The following is a 17954-nucleotide window of genomic DNA, read 5'->3' as shown; positions in this document are numbered from 1 at the left end:
CCAGAAATGCTCTTTTGAGAAAACAAAGGAAAACATTTCACAGGTTTATGGCGATTATAGCAAAGGCTAAATGAATAAAGGATGACATAGGGATCGAATTAACCAAGAATAAATGCTCTATACCAATCTGAAGCAACGGGACACAAAAAAATATTTGGACAAATTTTTGGCTCTGAAGAGCAGGGTCTCCCCTTAATGACAACGGGCGCACGGCCGTAACAGCTTTACAAATTTACCACTGTAAATGCTTGAATATAAAGAGTAAAAGCAAACATCAGGTTGCTAGATTGATCGCCTTCAGCTGGTAAGCTTTTACACACTACAATTGCAATGCAGACGAAGCATATAGATGAAATGCATACTTACTCTGCCTATGCAGTTTTAACCAATAGTTTGGTATCGTCTACCCATTCCCTGCTCGCCCAGGTGGCCGAAACAGCGTCTGCCTGAGCTGTGGCCATTGTAAACAAGCAAGCAAACATTGCTCAGAAGGCACTCAACGGTGCGCGCAGTCACGTGACCAAATATGGCGGCATCCATGGGTATGGCGCTGTAAATATTCTACACGCAATACCTGTACTGTGGCATGAGGCCAGAGGCTTTCACTTCACTGTGTACGCCGATATAATCAAAGAAAGTGCTACCAAGAGAGTATAGGAACTTCGCTTCTTTGATGGGAGATGACATCTGTTTACCCACTTTCAAGCCTGTGCCATCTAGATAAGCTTCCACTGCACGTTTCTTTTCGTTACTGGTGACAATAGAGAGCTTTAGCCTGTCCGTAAAACTATTGAAGGTTTCTGGTTATGAATGGGGTTACCAGCGGCCGTGTTGGTGGTGCCATCTCACGACGCAGAATTTAACCATAGAGGACACAGAGACAATAATGCAGTGACCAACCATATTGGCGGCTAGTGTAAAGACTTGGAAGCAACAGGGGGAGACCCTGCTTTGACAAACTTTTTTCTTATTTCTGAGTCGATTTTGATGAAACTTGGGGAGTCTGTGCATTTCCATCTGCTAATTTAAGATATACATTCACTTTTCTTAGATAATAAATATACTTCTAGAAATCTAAAAATTCATAACATGCTTGGAGGTGGGCTATTTACTAAGCTATATATAGTGCAATATATGTCGACATATAAAAATGATCTTGAGTAATCAGAGTATGCAGTGATACAAGTATGAATGCTCTAGACTGATTGGAACCAAAGTTACAGCATGTCAAACTTTTTAAAGTCTGGACTCCTATTAACACCCCAGGACAAATTATTACTTTTTTAATATTTCTGTCATAACATTTCTTTATATTATATGCCCACTGCAATCTCTATTTGTGTACCTTTCTGACAAACAAATAATTATTGTGATAGGATAAGTAGAACCAGAGATATCTTAACTCCAAAACGGTGACACCACCAGAAAAGCTCTTTTGAGAAAATAAGTAAAAACATTCCACAACCACTTTATGATGATTATAACACAGGCTAAATCAAGGAAGGATGATACAGAGATCCAAGCAAGCAAGAATAAATGCTCTACACCAATCTGGAGCAATGGGACACATAAAGATATCTGAGCCAATTTTCGGCTCCCAAAAGCAGGGTTCCCCCTTAATGTTAACATGCAGCTTTTTTTTTTTTTTTTTTTTTTACTACATCATTCTGCCATAACAGCACTCGTGTGCGTCCTCCCCCCGCAAGAAAGTTTTTGCGTTGTGCAGTATCATGTAACTTGATGGCTCTTTTCAAACACCTTGTAACTTTATCACAAGCCGGCAATCGCACACTGCCCAGTCTTGCTGCATCAACAAGATCGATGGCATTCGTATCTGTGGGTAACTTTTCTTCGGCGCAGGGTACGAAGTAGCTTCACCACCAAAAAGAAAAGCAATCAGATTCGCTTATATTGCACAAATCATGCCCTTATCACCATAATGCAGCAGCTAGGACGCAGCAAAGAAAGAAACCCGAGAGAACTAGGCACATTTTGAAAGGTCTGCCTCGGAACACACAAAGTGAGCAGCTGCCAAAATGTGCGCGAAACAAGCCCGATAGTGATTCAAATTCGCGTCGGCCAATAAGAGCACTCCTGGCGTGCCTCGGGACTGCAGTAATGAATTATAACGTTAGTTCTCGCTTATCGCGTTTGCGTTTGTTTCTTTTACTTCTGCATGGAGAAATACAGTGCTGCGGCTATCAGAATCTATGATCTCATGTTTACGGCGATACCAAGATGGCGGCACTGCGTCATCGAAAAGCCGCACTTGCATGATGAGCGGTGCGATAGCCCATCCCAAAGCCCGATTTGCTTCTAAATTTCACAGGACAGCACACTATAAAAGTGTAATTTTCTCAAATACTGCTGCGTATTTCTTCCAAATATTTTGCCATGAGATAAAGAAAGGTTGAGATTGCGAGGAAAAAAGAAATAAAGTAAAAAAAATTAAACGGAAATCTTGAGCATGTTGAGATTCCACTGTAGTCAAGAGGCAACAAATGCTTATCAATAACTATTAGGCAAAACAGAAAACTGTATAGCCAATGATAAGGTTCTATATTTCTTATATTAAGCGGGGACACTGCCCACAAAAGTGAACTTTTGTACTGCTAACTTGATTTTGAGAAAAATTGGAGGATGTGTTCAGAACAATGTAATCATTCTAAATTGACAAAAAAAAAAGTTGTAATTCTTGTGCCTAATAGTATATTATCAGAAAGACCCAAACTATGCCATTTTGCAGCTGGTCTGTTCCATTTTTGCAGTTTTTACTGAAAGAAGAAAATTGCATAATTGGCTTCAGCAGGAATTGAACTTCCAACTTACAGCCAAAATTTGAATTTTCGTTAAAAAAAAATTATGATATCTGAAAATCTGAGCCCACAGTTGCATTCTATCCCAGTAAGCACCCTACCGATAAGTCTTCCTTTTCTTATACCAGAACGACAGTTTTTGCAGTCACGAATTTTTGTGAAGAAAAACGAACTGAGAAAAACGGTTCCAGAAATTCTGAAGTGTGTCATTTTATTCAAATTGCATATATCGTAACTAAAATTCTTCTGCAGCATACACTGGGCCTTCTTCAATTCCCCTTTGTTCTGTTGCAATAGCTGCTATCTTTCTTTTTTTCCAAGCCACTTTTGAGCTGTCAAGTGCCCTGGCCGTGACAAGCGCTGTCTTTGTACTCTTCTAGATGGCTCATTGTGTACATTCCGCAAACTATGCCAAGCTTCTCTAGCACACTCTGAATTTGCTTAGGGCCAGTGTTGAACTCGATAACAGCCAGGGCTGCGGCAGTTTCAGCAGTCTCCAAAAGTGGAACTTCGGTTCGAGCGAAATGAGCGCTAAGAGAAATGGCGCGAAAAGGGCCCCAGGTGAAGTGGCATAAAAAAGTTGCGGCAGCTATAAAAAAAAAAAAGAGAAGAAAAAAAGGACCATCGCTGACTTCTTGTCACATTGTGCATAATTCTTATCACTGCGAGCATCAGTCAGCGTGCGGTATTCCTCCTCGCACACAGCTGCGTACGTGTGAACCGCGGCGAGTCCGTGAGCGCAACGAAGCTGCAGGAAATCGGGACATTCTTGTTTACACAGTCACCTGCTTGTGAAAAAAACAATACTCTCAGCATTCCTACTGCGCTGATGAGGATAAAATTTTTGTGGCACATTGTCAGAGAGTAGTTGAACCTGAAACTGCAAGTCTGCTTGTGCAAAAAGCACTACAGATTGGGTGAAAGAGTTAAGTGAGACCAACACACAATCCATGTTTTTAAGAGATCCTACAAGCTTGTATATAAAGCACAACCAACTCTTCTGAAACCAATCGCTTGTATGCATCAGCTGCTCAACCCTAAACAAGTTGTTCACGATGGTTGCATCATTGTTGACATGTGTGAACGGGTGAACATGAAACCTTGCATGACTTATGTGCCTGCCCTAGGAGGTGATCATGGTGCAAGTGTAGACAACTGCACAAGCCACCATGAGCCTTCAACAAACATAGCTAAGCTTTGGGGAGCAAAGGTGCTTTGAAAAGGTAAACTAAATGGATGGCCTGGCTTTTCAGCAGGTGGGTGCCTTCACGTTTCCAGGTAATTTTGTTTGACCAAAGACTGGCATGAGGAGTCAAGTGCACAATTTGCACTGCCGATGTTCGATCTGCATACGTACATTTTCAGCTCTCCCAGTACTTACTTCCACACATGACCCAGAAGAGCCACAAATCGAGTTATGCTTGTCCTTTCTAAATACATGATTGCACAATGGGTATTCAAGTATGCATTTCATGTTTTATTGCATCGTGCAAGTAAAAAGTAAGGATATGTGTGTCTTGTAAAAAGGTGCAAGTGATATACCACCCTGTTATTCAAAAATCTGCCTACAGGTGAGTGCAGCCGATACATCAGAAAATACAATGTAAACCTTCCACTCTGGAAAATTTACAATGTTTGCTACCTATCAGCCAGCTCACTATGTCAGTATAAGATTCCATAAAAGCTTCCTAATGTTCTTTTGCACACAAGGTACCCCATCATAAAATTAAACTAATACATACTCTCTCAAACAGTCCAGCACGGATGTAGTAGTCAGCCAGGGAATTCCAAAGCTGGCCAATCTGGTCTGTGTAACGGCGAAGCCCGCCTCGAATAATGGCATCCACTTTGAGCGAGTGCACCTTATCAGGGTTCTTGGAAATCATCTCGCACAACTCATTCCACAGCTGAAATAGAAAGCAGCATATTTTAAGTCTCACAAAAAGGCCTTACTTAGATTTATATTAGAGGCCTCACCAGCAACACCCTCAAATTCAGAAACACCTAAAGAGAAGCTGTATTATTCTACAAAAAAGGTGAGAAAAATAAGGTCTGATGACAAGTGCAACCCATGCTGTTCTTTTGGAAAATGAAATGCATAATATACATTATTAATAACACTCTTCATTTATCAGATGCAGTGGCGGGAATGGCCAAGAGCATTTTGTAGCAGATTTTGTAGCAGTCAACAATGGCGATTTTGAACGATTATCCACCACTCACTATTCCTGTGCATCAAAAATGGTTCCAGAGTACTGTCTCGGCACACCACGATTACAAATACTATTCTCGAGAAAGATCATTCGTGCATGCGACCACTCACGAACAAATTACAACCGTCACACTGCCACAGTGACTCAACCAGCACGCTCGAAAAGAAAGATTTGGAGGACGCTTAAGCTTTGCCTTTAAGAGTGGAACGTGATAGCATTCAAAGATCCCCGACTGCTTCTCACGCCTCCCGGCAACTGCGGCTCATGTAACTGTAATGTTTACCTGGGAAACGCTGGCGACAAACGCAATGCACGAAGGCGAGCTTTCTAGTAGAATGTGGCCTTTTACATGGGCCGATCCCGGAGGTAGTGCACAGCAGCACCAAAAAAATTACATCATTTTAAGGTTTATGTTATTGTTTCGCACTTTTAATATTTCAGTCTGAGAAGATTTAACATAAAAGGCATGCACAGTCATCGTTTCGTTTCACAACATTCGTTTGTGGGCTGTCATTCTCAAAATTCCGAGGAATAACTTTGTCAAGAATGTAAGACAAGGTATGAGCAACTTTAGTGAAAGAATGGTATGGCAATATAACCCGCATATACCGCATGTCATATAGACGGTTTCAGTGTTTACAAACAAACCTCGCTTGCCGCTGATTGGTTGCTCCATCGGAACTTCCGGCAGGAGAGCTAGAAGTCTTCCGGCTATGTTGTTTGAAGGCATGAGCGACGTGAGGCCGGCGTGTCGATGTTTGCACTGCTTGGTGGAATCTGTGATAAGCTGATTCTACATCGTGAATATTATCAAGATGACGAGCGACTACTTTAAGGCGCTTAGCACCGAAGCAAAAGATCGGCATCGCCAAAAGCTGATGTTTAGAGGCGGAGAGCTGCCCAATCCGCTGGATGATGATGTCTTGCGATTTTCGTTTTCGTGGGGCTCCAAACACCTTCCCTCAGTTACAACACTGGAGCAACAAGCGGAGCATATTAGTGAGGACATGTAATGAATGCAGACTGTTGTCTTCAAGGCTGCCAAATGGAATGGAATGGGACATGGAATGGAATGGGACTGCCGAAAACTAGAAAAATTTTAATGGCACTTTTTTCTTCTTTCTGGGGTTTACGTGCCAAAACCAGTTCTGATTACAGAGGCTCACCATAGTGGAGGGTTCCGGATTAATTTTGACCACCTGGGGTTCTTTAACGTGCCCTATAACACAAGCACACGGGCGTTTTTGCATTTCGCAATGGCACTTTTATTGCTGCAAGATGGAGGATGAAGTGGTAAGCTGTGCATGTGTACATGCACATGTTTTCTGCGTCATATGCCTTGTTTCTGCTTTTCAATATGCATTCACAAATAACTGTACATTCTCAAGAGTCATTTAGTGCAAGAAGCCTAGGTCGAATGAAATGGGACTAACTTAAATACTCACGAATTTACTACACTTCTAACAAAATGAAACCGGTAGTGTCGGGCACGAGATTGCAATCGAAGTTTCGGCCACATTCTAAAAGCATTTACGAATTAACAGAGACCAATTGGCCTCCGTTAATTCGTAAATGTTTTTACAATGTCGCCGAAACTTCCTACATGCATGCACGGAAATCTCTAACTTTTCTGCGATTCTGCTCTGTGATACCGATACGAATGCTCACATGCCGCCGCGGTGGCTCAGCGGTTACGGTGCCCGGTTGCTGACCCGAAAGACGCCGTTTGGGCCCCGGCTGTCGCATTTCGATCGAGGCGAAATGCTAGAGGTTTGCGTACTGTGCGATGTCAGTGCACGTTAAGAACCACAGGTGGTCGAAATTATCCGGAGCCCTCCACTGCGGCGTCCGTCATAGCCGGAGTCACTTTGGGACGTTAAACATGATAAACCAATGCGCACATGTACCTACTAGGTAGTAAAGCTGCAGAAGTGCACTTGTGCCCCAGATATGAAAAACATTAAAATAAAACGGTGGCAGCATGGCACTCGCTAAACAATAATTTAAACTCATGTTCGTAGCATGGAAATTAACGCCAAGGCAAGAAACTGGACGAGTGGGCAAGCTCGGGACGAGCTGCTCTCGTGCGAGTTACACGACATACGGCCAGAACAATCGCGCAGTAGCACTTTTATTATTCAGCATTATAGCAGTCCGGCTACTCCACGTAGTAACGTACCTTAGATGAAGTGAGCAGAGCAAATCTGGGAGTTCTTGGTAGGCTCCAAGATTTGAAAAACACCGTTGAGGAGTAAACGTAATGAAAACAGTCGATGCTCCAAGAGCTACTCGCCGTCACGCAACACACTGAATGCCACAACTCACACTTATATCGATATTTCCCAAAAATAACACAGAATATGCAGGACAAGCACACGAGCGAACAAATACCATAGAATACCAGCAAAAAGAACGGCTACCGGAAGTTTCCTAAGGGCGCCGGATGAAACCGTCTATAGCAAAGCGTAGCATATACGTATACCTAAATATATAAGGTAATTTTCGCTTACGGAACGCCGACACCAGATTTTTTTCGACACGGGCCCTATACATTACTTCATGCTATCACGTGAAGTAATGCGCGTTCCTAGTGGTAAAGCATGACAAAGGCACACAAAGCTCACAGCAATACAGTCACATAGTATAGACCTTTTTTTCATGGGTATCGCCATATTGCATAAGCAGTGGCGTCATGTATGGGCAGTTGGCATTCTGGCTTGGGCGAGTGCTCTGTTGTATGCCAGGTATACGCTCGGCAGCAGTTCCTGGTGGTTATTTTCGGGCTTGTGTGGTTTATTTAGTATGATGTGGTGTCTTCAATATGGAAAATGGTTCTGTGAGACATACTGAAGTGATGTCAGCATGGCCAGAGTTTCTGCTGGCATTGAGGCATACGGAGCACCCAGCACGATGTGTGCATGCGTTTGAGTCTACTATCAGCCTCGGAGATAAGTTATGTATTTCTGAAAATTAATGTGACCTTACTGCAGCATTCTCACGGCAGTTCTAAGCTGTGGTTGAGCAGCAATAAGTGCAGTTACAAAACATACGACGATCCCAACAGCATCGGTATACCGTTCTGCTATGAAATAAGTTGTGCTGTTTACTTCGACAGGTGTTAAAATTGTTATCCGATACATAGCGCGACTACGTCGTTTGCTGGGTGAGGTTTTCCCTCACGAATAAAATAATTTTGGTTAGTAATAACAGCAAACCATACAGTGCGAATCAAACTTGTCGAGTAGTCAAGCGAATGGCTGCAGACAGCACGAGCGTCTGAAGCAGCGGTATCAGATGGCTATAGATCTGCTTGTTTTATAGTGCACGAGTCAAGCATGCAGCACGACTATGTGAAGTCTTATTGCAACGTTAGCAAGTGTATATATTTTTTTATTATTGTTGTTAAAAAAAGTTCTCGCAGTTTCACCTGAAAGGCGAAGCATCAATTGCGATAGCAAATTTGTAGAGAGCTATACGGAGTAATGATATTAGCTTTTTCAGCTGTATAAACTTGGACATGCAGCAGCACCGGCAACACGCAGAACTGTTGGCGACACCGTCGGCGTTTTGCCCGCGTTCGCTCAAAATGCGTGCGGCGTTGGTGACTGTTGCCAGAGCCTCTGATATAAATAGGCACTTGGTGCCGCAGCTAAACGTCGCCTCCCTTTCCTCCCCCTCGCCCTCTCGCGCGTCGGAAGAAGGCGCGTTTGCTCTCATATATGGTGATTGTAAAGGAGAAAAGAGACGCCTACTTCTGCAGCCCTTAAGCGAGCACGGCGCAGAACGCGCGTTTGTTCTCCGCCGTGCGTTCACTCCCCGTGAAAGCGCGCGCCCTTCGCGCCCTTTCACTCGCACATACAGCGTTCGACGCGCAGCGACGATTTCATCTCCATTGACGTCATACGGAACCTCACGGCGCCGGCGCCGGCGACGCCGACGGCAGAAATCTGCTTTTGAGTGTCCATATAATTGCTATCTCAATAAAATATTTTCGCAAGAGAAGCGGATGACGACAACGGATTGTTTTTCGTTCAGTCTTGTTCGTCCCGTCCTCTGCAACGCGCTCACCTGTTTTACAAAAATGTGTCCTTACAAATACCATCCGATTCATTTTATGTGATCCCCTCTAGATATAACTGCTTTTGTAGTGAAAAATGTTAGCACTATGTGAACAAGCAGAGTGCGCTGCTCACACAGGAAGAAGACGACCATTCAGAAGCTCGGGGCTTGCACTTTGTTTTGCCATTGTCGGTTGGCTTGCTGCGATTGTGTTTGTTTATAAACAATGCTGATCCCAAGCACCCCATTATGTTTATCAAGACAAAAAGGCAATGCCAAAGCACAAAGCTTATATGTACCATGCTGGTTTGCCAACTGCAATGATCGCTGTGTTGAGCAATGCCATCGGCCTCAAACAGGAGGCTAACATAGACACAGCATAGCGATTTCAGGTCTACTAGACTTGAAATGTGTGACAACAATGTCGGTGGCTGATGCAAATATTTTAAAATGATTGGCGCTTCGGTGTTCGAGAGTTGCGTTAGGTTGGCCATACACGAGCACTCTCGTAATTCTTATGCCAGGTGATCAGATAGTGAGATTTTCCAACTGACACTAGAAATTCATAGACGACGTTACTCTTCATTGAGTAAAAATCGATACAAACAAGGACGTAAAAATTAAGGGGTTTTACGTGCCAAAACCACCATCTGATTATGAGGCACGCTGTAGTGGGAGACTCCTGAAAATTTGGACCACCTGGGGTTCTTTAACGTGCACCTAAATCTAAGTATATGGGTGTTTTCGCATTTCACCCCCATCGAGATGCAGCCGCTGTGGCCGGGATTCGATCCCACGACCTCGTGCTTAGCAGCCCAACACCATAGCCACTAAGCAACCACGGCGGGTTCAAACAAGGAAGTTGATAACACATGCACACACCAAAACTGGCGATGGAAGTCGCATGTTTGTGTGGCCAAAAGAAATGTCTGCTTCTGCATACTGTAGTTACTGCTGCACCAAAAGGCTACACAGTGGTTCTTCGACGACCTCATATGAACAGACATCACATAAATTTGACAGAGAACGAGCTCAAACATCTCCAAATCGTTCTGCAGCACGCGACATTCAAGCAGCGTTGCGCCGACTTGCACAAACCAGAGAGGAGGAAAGGCTCGTCATGCGCCCTTTCATCCTTGCCCATTGAAAAAGTCTATACACAAGGACCATTTGAGCAATTTTGCTGTAGGCCTAAAGACGTCTAGCTAGTAAAAAAGCGGACCTACAAACGCGCTGCGTTATGAGCGCACACAGATAAACACGACATAGCAAATCAGCTGCAAGGAGGTCAAGTTTCAGATTGCTGTGTGCACCATGACACAGCCGCCATGCCCAAGGCGTGTAGTGCCGATCAGTTGACGAACACCTCTCTCACCAAAGCCACACCACCGATACAAAGTAAGAATGCAGGCGTCTTCCCCTGTACAATCACTCTCTTCTCTCTTTCATGCCAACAAGCGTAATGGGCCAAGCACAGACTACTAGGCCCGACAAAACACTCCCCTAAACTACGCACAACCCGCAAATATGGCGCATAGAGTTTCCAAATGGCTGACCATGAACATTCTCAAGTATGCACTGGATTGGATTAGTTTAATGACTGTTAGCTCATTTAGCTTTACGAAAGGCAGAAGATGCGACGGCGCTCTTCACATAGGGTGGTCGCGACCATCACCTGGCTTTCACAACTCTTCTCAGTGGCCTCCGATATTATGCAGTGCAGCTCATCCTGAAGCAGTTTTGTAGCAGTTTATCTAATTTGTAGCATGGATGTAGCAGCTTTAACCATTAAGTCTCATACAATAACTAGAGGGAACTGTGGCGCCAATGTCTACGAGAGCTGCAAGCAGGGCAGTTCAGCCAGCATGGAAATTATGGGCAATACATGGATTTGCCTAAACATCGTCCTTCTGACTTCAAGTGGCTTCGTGACTTTGCAAAGTGATCATCTTTAATAAAGTAATGCTTTATAAACAATTAAATAAGCCTTATTAAAATTGTCTGATGGCAGGATTCAAACACAGGACCTCTAGCCCAGAAATTCGATATTGAAACCATTACGCCACGGACACATTGACAAGTGGAACTGCGGCAATTAGCAGTGATTACGCGTGCTTGCAGAGTCTGGGCGAGGATAAGAAAAAGATATTTTGCAGCATGGAAAGGGTCAAGGGAACACAAACACAGTGGCATACATTGCTGCACTAATTAGATCTTGAACAGCTTCATTATTTTAAAGGAAATCGGCTTTCTACAGCACTCTGCTCCCAAAGTTGCCTGCATGACAGGCGCACAGTCACTCTCGAGCACAGTGAGATCAGTACATTGTGGATACTAAGCAGTCCATACAGAAATAAAAAAAAAATGTTTGCCACAAAATAAAACTGCACGGCTATCAACATTATCATTTAATGTAAAAGTGAGCCGATTTCAGACACGCTTATGATTACCTTACTTCAATGGACCTACAGGTGAATTCAGCTGTGAACACCTGCACGCCCAAAGGAACTCAAGCCAAATTTTATTACATTGAGACTGTAAATAAATGTTATTGCTGTGGACATTTACTTCATAAATCATCCAAGCAAGATGTCCCTAAAACTGTGCTGCATATATGCTTGATTACACACATTTTCAACATCAAGTGCAGATCAGGTATCCCTACTCCTTCTCAACACTACATCATTTATCCTACCTGATGTTTAGACTTTCCTTCTTTAGACACAAAGTCTTCCTTATTGACAATATCTGCCAGTAGTACAGCAGCATCATCCAAGCGACCAATGCGAGTCAAGTATTCCACAAATTCCTCAGCATTCTCTGGGCAGAGCTGAATTGAAGTAAACAAATGACACAGAATTATTTTGCAATCATAACAGTCCCACAAACACCAAAGCATATGAGGCCATAACATCAATAAGGTATCAATTGGCAATGGCAACCAAAGGTGGAGAAATACTAGGGCTATTTTGCTCAACAGAAAAAGCCCTTACAACAAAGCTGAATGCACCTGCACATAAGCCTCTCCTCATTTTAGTTAAGAAACCAGTTTTAATGTGAAGGCATCATTTGCTTCATACAAGGTACTTCGAGGTAGGTAGGTAGGCTCTTGTCTCTCGTTTCGGGCATATTCAATAAAAAAAAAAAAAAAATATATATATATATATATATATATATATATATATATATATATATATGTGTGTGTCTGTGTGTGTATGTTTGATGGCGAGATTGAATTTCGGTCTCAAAGCAGAAAAGCCCGATGCTTTAACCATTAGGCCACAATTGTGTGCCAACGCCAACTAGCTACTTGATCACATGCATCACACTGCACAGAATGTGCACACACGCCAGTTCACAATAGGCCTCAGACACAGGAATGAAATGAGCGAAGAAAAGTCAACATTATCACAGTCTTTCATATCTTTAATGTCGCATACAAACAAGTTTCTTATAAAAGCAGCATGCCGGATTCTTCCATTCTTCCCTCATGGCAGCTAGTACTTTGAGGCAATATTTTAAACTCCACCACTTTCAGAATCGGACCACATTTACTGGTCCTTTCCTCGCAAGAGGTAGGACTACATTGATGGTGTGTGACACTAATGCCTTCAGGATCAACCGAGGTCGAAACAAAACAGGTTCTAACATTTTTTGCAAGGGTACAAGAAACCAGTCAACATGCCATAACTGTTACCATTGTCTTGCTGCTGTCATCACACACACACACACACACACACACATATCAGAAACAAAATTGCTTGCCTTACAAAAACATCTTACGTCGATCTGGGAACACTTTGTAGAAACCAAAACATTGCTAAATAGCCAGCTGCCTGCAAACACTTCACGTAACATAGATTCCCACATTTTATAGAATCTGCCTCACTTTTATTCACAGAGATAGGTCAAGAACTGTGATCTCAAGATGTATCAAACACTGGTTTAAAACACTGTAATATTCACCTCTCAAAAAGTTATTTGATATTCAAAACAAACAAATTGATACACTCAGCCATGACATTATCGATCATCATTGCATATAAGGCAACAATGTATGAATGTGGTGCTTAATCACTCAATTGTTTTGCACAAGCCTAACTCATCCAAGCCAAGCCATCCCCAAAGGCATTCTGATGAGTGCAACCCACTGCCACTTCAATGTTACAAAGCTTTGTCATGAAATAAGCAATTCAGGTTAAGAAATTTCTCAACATAATGAAGTGCCAAAGGGCGATAGCCAGATTCAGAAACTATTTATCATGTTCTTAAAAACACATAGAACTATAAATACCTTAAGGTAGCGGCGGTAAACACGAAGAGCTGTTTCGGGAATGTCGTGCATGTTGACAAACTCCAAATAAAGTGGCCAAATGCGAGGATGCTGAGTGATGGGCAAAGCCCGGAGGGCCCTGTCAAACACTCGTCGTGTGCGTGTAATTTTCTGCTGCAGGGTGAGAAACTTGCAGTAGTCCATCCATATTCGAGGCATCTGCCACAATAGAAAGGCCATATGTTAATACTTGGCAACAGACACACTCATAATGGGTTTGTTACATTTATTTGCGAAAAAAACAACAATAAAACAACGCTTGTTTGAACCAACAGCTTGAAGTAGAACTTGGACAAAAAGAATAAAATGAAGTTTCATCCAAGTTGTGTTTTCATATTGTTTATGTACAATGAACTAGCCCAAAACCTGTACTATGCTAAAAAACAATTATACCCTTATAAATATAGCACCAGAACATGCAAGAAGGTAAAAGGCCTTAAGCACAACTACAATTTAATGTTTTATGTCCTTGTGATATCTTAATGCCACTTATAGTTAGGGCAAGAAGACAATAACTGGTATTGTCAACTAACCCCTTCAGACACGGTGTCCACATTTGTGGACGCAAATTCCTTTTTGTGAAATCTCTCAACAGTGCCAAAAAAGAATAGAAACTGAGCTGCAGGTCAATTGATCCCTCCGCTTACCCGTGGTTACTCCTGTTTACTTCCTATAGCAGAGTAATACTGCATATTGTTACGAAGAGTTGTGAGTTGTGAAGAAATGGTTTTATTTTACAGGAGATGGGCGATGATCGGAGCATGATCGTAGCGCAGTCCGGCCTCTCGAGCTCTTCGTTCTCTTCGTCTTCTCTTCTCGCTTTTTGTGCCTGCTTTTCGTATCCGTTACATTTCCCCGCAAGCAGACGAAGCCCGTGGGGCGAGTCAGGATGGACAAGCAGGGTAGAAAGGCTTCAGGCGAGCAATGTGAGTCAGCTGAGTTCTGCTTGATCGCCGACTATTGCACAGGAGGCGAGCTATTACGTAAGCGAGTTCGCTCAGGTGGTCCACAACTACAAATGGGCCTGAATATTGTGACAAGAGCTTCTGGCACAATCCACGCTTGCGTTGCGGTGTCCAAAGAAGGACCAAGACACATTTTTCGAACGATACTTGTACGTGACGGTCATCGTATCGCTCTTTCGTATGACTTTGCGAGGCCAGAGTACGAAGACGAGCTATTCGACGGGCTTCTTCAGCGAGACACAAAGTCTTCGATACAGAATCGTCATTGTGCAGAACGAAGGGTAAGAAAGTGTCCAGAGGGCTTCGCGGTAACCTTGCATACAGGAGATAAAATGGGCTATAGTTTGTGGTTTCGCCGTGTTGTATGCGTAAGTGATGAAGGGTAGCACGTCGTCCCAGTTCATATGATTGGAGGAGACGTACATGGCAAGCATGTTGGTCAGCGTTCTGTTTGTCCTTTCAACGAGGCCATTGGTTTGTGGATGATACGGCGTGGAATGACGGAACTGTGAAGTACACAAACGAAGTAACTCTTCAATGGCATCAGCAGTGAACTGGCGACCACGGTCGCTGATGATGACACGTGGTGGGCCATGACGAAGGACCACGGAACGCAGCAGGAAGACCGCCACGCAAGCAGCAGTGGAAGAGGGTATGGCTGCAGTTTCTGCATACCGTGTAAGATGGTCTACGCAGACAATTATCCAACGGTTCTTGTTGTTGGATAGCGGCAATGGACCCAAAAGGTCAATGCCTACTTGCTCGAACGGCGTACTAGGCGGTGTCAATGGACGAAGGGGACCCGGGGCTGCGGTAGTCGGTCGCTTGTGACGTTGGCACGTTTCACAACTAGCGACATAGCGCTTGGTTGTTTCGTACATCTTGGGCCAGTAAAAGTGCTCCTGCGTGCGGTGTAGCGTTCGTACGAAGCCGAAATGTCCGGATGTCGCATCGTCATGCATGGAGCGTAGAACGTCGGAGCGGTGACTCTCGGGGACAACAAGCAGAAAATGCGCTCCATGCCCGGAGTAATTAGTTTTGTAGAGCAACTCATCACGGACAGTAAAGCGACCACTGCCTTGAGAAGTACGGGCGGCAACAAAAAGCGGATCGAGGGTAAGATCATTCCGTTGTTCTCGCTGAAAGTCTGCCGCGTCAGGGAACGTACAAGTAACAGCAGCGAGGCAGTCGTCAAAATTCTCAGCATCGCAGTCGGTAGTTGCAAGAGGAATTCGAGAGAGGCAGTCTGCGTCAGCGTGACGACGGCCACTCTTGTACGACACCACAAAGTCGTATTCCTGGAGGCGCAGCGCCCAACGTGCGATGTGACCAGATGGATCACGCAAACCGACCAGCCAGCATAAAGAATTATGGTCGGTGATAATCTTGAATGGTCTACCGTAAAGATAACACTGAAACTTCTGTACAGCAAAAACAGCTGCCAGGCATTCTTGTTCTGTAACCGTATAATTGCGTTCAGATTTGCTCAGGCAACGGCTGGCATATGTGACAACATGTTCTGCGCCACTGTGACGTTGTACAAGCACCGCGCCTATCCCGATTCCACTAGCATCAGTGTGAACTTCAGTCAGGCAAGATGGATCAAAGTGACGCAAGAGGGGTGCTGACGTTAGTATAAACTTCAATTGAGAGAATGAAGCGTCACACTCTGGTGTCCAATGGAAGGCCGCATCTTGTTGCAAAATACTTGTCAATGGGTAAACGATGTCGGCAAACCGGGGAACAAAACGACGGAAATACGAACATAGGCCAATGAATGAGCGAAGTTCTCGTGCTGACTGCGGTGGCTTGAAGGCGCTCACCGCTTCAATCTTACGAGGATCAGGTCTGACGCCATCCTTGTCGACTAAGTGTCCCAGGAACAGTGTTTGGCGTTCGCCAAACCGACATTTTTTTGACTTTAGAACCAGTCCAGCTTTTTCGATGCGGTCGAGAACAAGGCTGAGGCATTCGTTATGTTCTTCAAACGTGCGGCCAAATATTACATCATTGAGGTAACACATGCATATCTCCCACTTTAGACCACGTAGTACTGTGTCCATGAATCTTTCGAAGGTTGCAGGAGCATTGTAAAGGCCAAAAGGCATAACATTTAATTCGAATAGGCCATCTGGAGTCACGAAAGCGGTCTTTTCCTTGTCGGCAGGGTCCATAGGTATTTGCCAATACCCCGATCGCAAATCAAGTGTTGAGAAGTACGAAGCAGCGTGTAAGCAATCAATGACGTCATCGTTTCATGGTAGCGGATAGACATGCTTCTTTGTCACTGCGTTTAGACGCCTGTAATCTACGCAGAATCTTCAGGAGTCATCTTTTTTCCTGACCAGGATTACTGGGGCTGCCCATGGGCTAGACGACTCTTGAACGACACCTTTGTTCATCATCTCCTTGACTTGCTCTGCAATAACTTTGCGCTCGGAGGATGACACTCGGTAGGGCTTCTGGCGGATGGGGTGTGCTGAGCCGGTATCTATTCGGTGACGAGCGCGGGACGACGGTAAATGAAGGGGTGCATCTCCATGCGTGAAGTCGAATGCAGCCTCATGCCTGGCAAGGAGCTGTACCAGTGCTTGCCGTTCCGATGTACAGAGAGCCTTGCTGATCATGCCAAGCATTAGCTCTTCAGAATGGCGATTATCGCAAGGAGAGCAAGCTGTAGAGACGTCCGCAGTTAGTGCCGCTATTGAGCTACATGCGGCTTCATCGAATAGAGCGATTTTCATACCGCGAGGGAGGACAACCAGCGTGGATGAACAGTTCAGCGCCCACAATCTGGCGACTCCTTTCGTCATGCACACGACAGAGCAGGGCACAAGTATACTTCTTTAGCACAGTTTATGCGGAGAGGCCTAACGACAAAGTCAACACAATCAGCGTCAACAGTATTTGTAAAAACACGAACGGGCATCAGGCACCACGATGGTGCAATCACTTCATCAAGAACATTGAGTGTGTCTGTGTCTCTGCCTTCACCACGCGAGCTTTATTCGGGACGTGCTGATATAAATGACTTGTTTAACGATATTTCACCACAACCACAGTCCATGGAAGCACCGCATTGTTTAAGAAAATCGATACCAAGAATAACATTGTGTGAACAACGAGAAAGAACAAGGAATTCCGACACAAACACTTTCCCCAGCCAACAAAACACTCACAGCACAAACACCAAGGGGATGAAGCCACTCGCCGCCTACTCCACGAAAGGTAATACCATCATTCCAAGAAAACATAACTTTGTGGCCTAGACGGTTTTTGAAAGCGAGGCTCATCACAGACACAGTTGCTCCAGTATCAACTAACGCCATGGTCGGTATTCCGTCAATCAACACATTCACTTTGTTTTTGTGCATCACAACAGGCAAAGGTATTTCTTCCAAAGACCATCCGGCGACCTCACCTCCATTGGCCGCGGATGCTAGTTTCCCGGCGGTGGTGAGGAAGAACGGCGCCGAGGGGACGGAGAGCGACGGGGACGGTTATTTGGTGGCGTCAAACTGCGCTCAGATGCTGGCGAATCGCTGCGTCTGGTCGCGCGCGAGAAGCG

The 17954-nt window shown here is 44.4% G+C and overlaps 1 protein-coding gene across 1 annotated transcript in view; it reads right to left on the bottom strand.

The window, feature by feature from the left end:
* The window catches only part of LOC119435932 (pre-mRNA-splicing factor syf1 homolog), a 119604-nt gene that overhangs the window by 88987 nt on the left and 12663 nt on the right, over positions 1-17954 (bottom strand). Inside the window, exons 4-6 of the mRNA XM_037702633.2 lie at positions 13383-13580; positions 11784-11918; positions 4559-4723 (exon numbers count right to left, since the gene is read on the bottom strand). Coding sequence (XP_037558561.1) covers positions 4559-4723; positions 11784-11918; positions 13383-13580 — 498 coding nt within the window. The remainder of the gene's footprint in view (positions 1-4558; positions 4724-11783; positions 11919-13382; positions 13581-17954) is intronic.

Source organism: Dermacentor silvarum, chromosome 1 (genome assembly GCF_013339745.2).
Source record: "Dermacentor silvarum isolate Dsil-2018 chromosome 1, BIME_Dsil_1.4, whole genome shotgun sequence".
Classification (NCBI taxonomy): Eukaryota; Metazoa; Arthropoda; class Arachnida; order Ixodida; family Ixodidae; genus Dermacentor; species Dermacentor silvarum.
The sequence above is the reverse complement of the archived record's forward strand: the minus strand, read 5'-3'. Positions and strand labels throughout refer to the sequence as shown.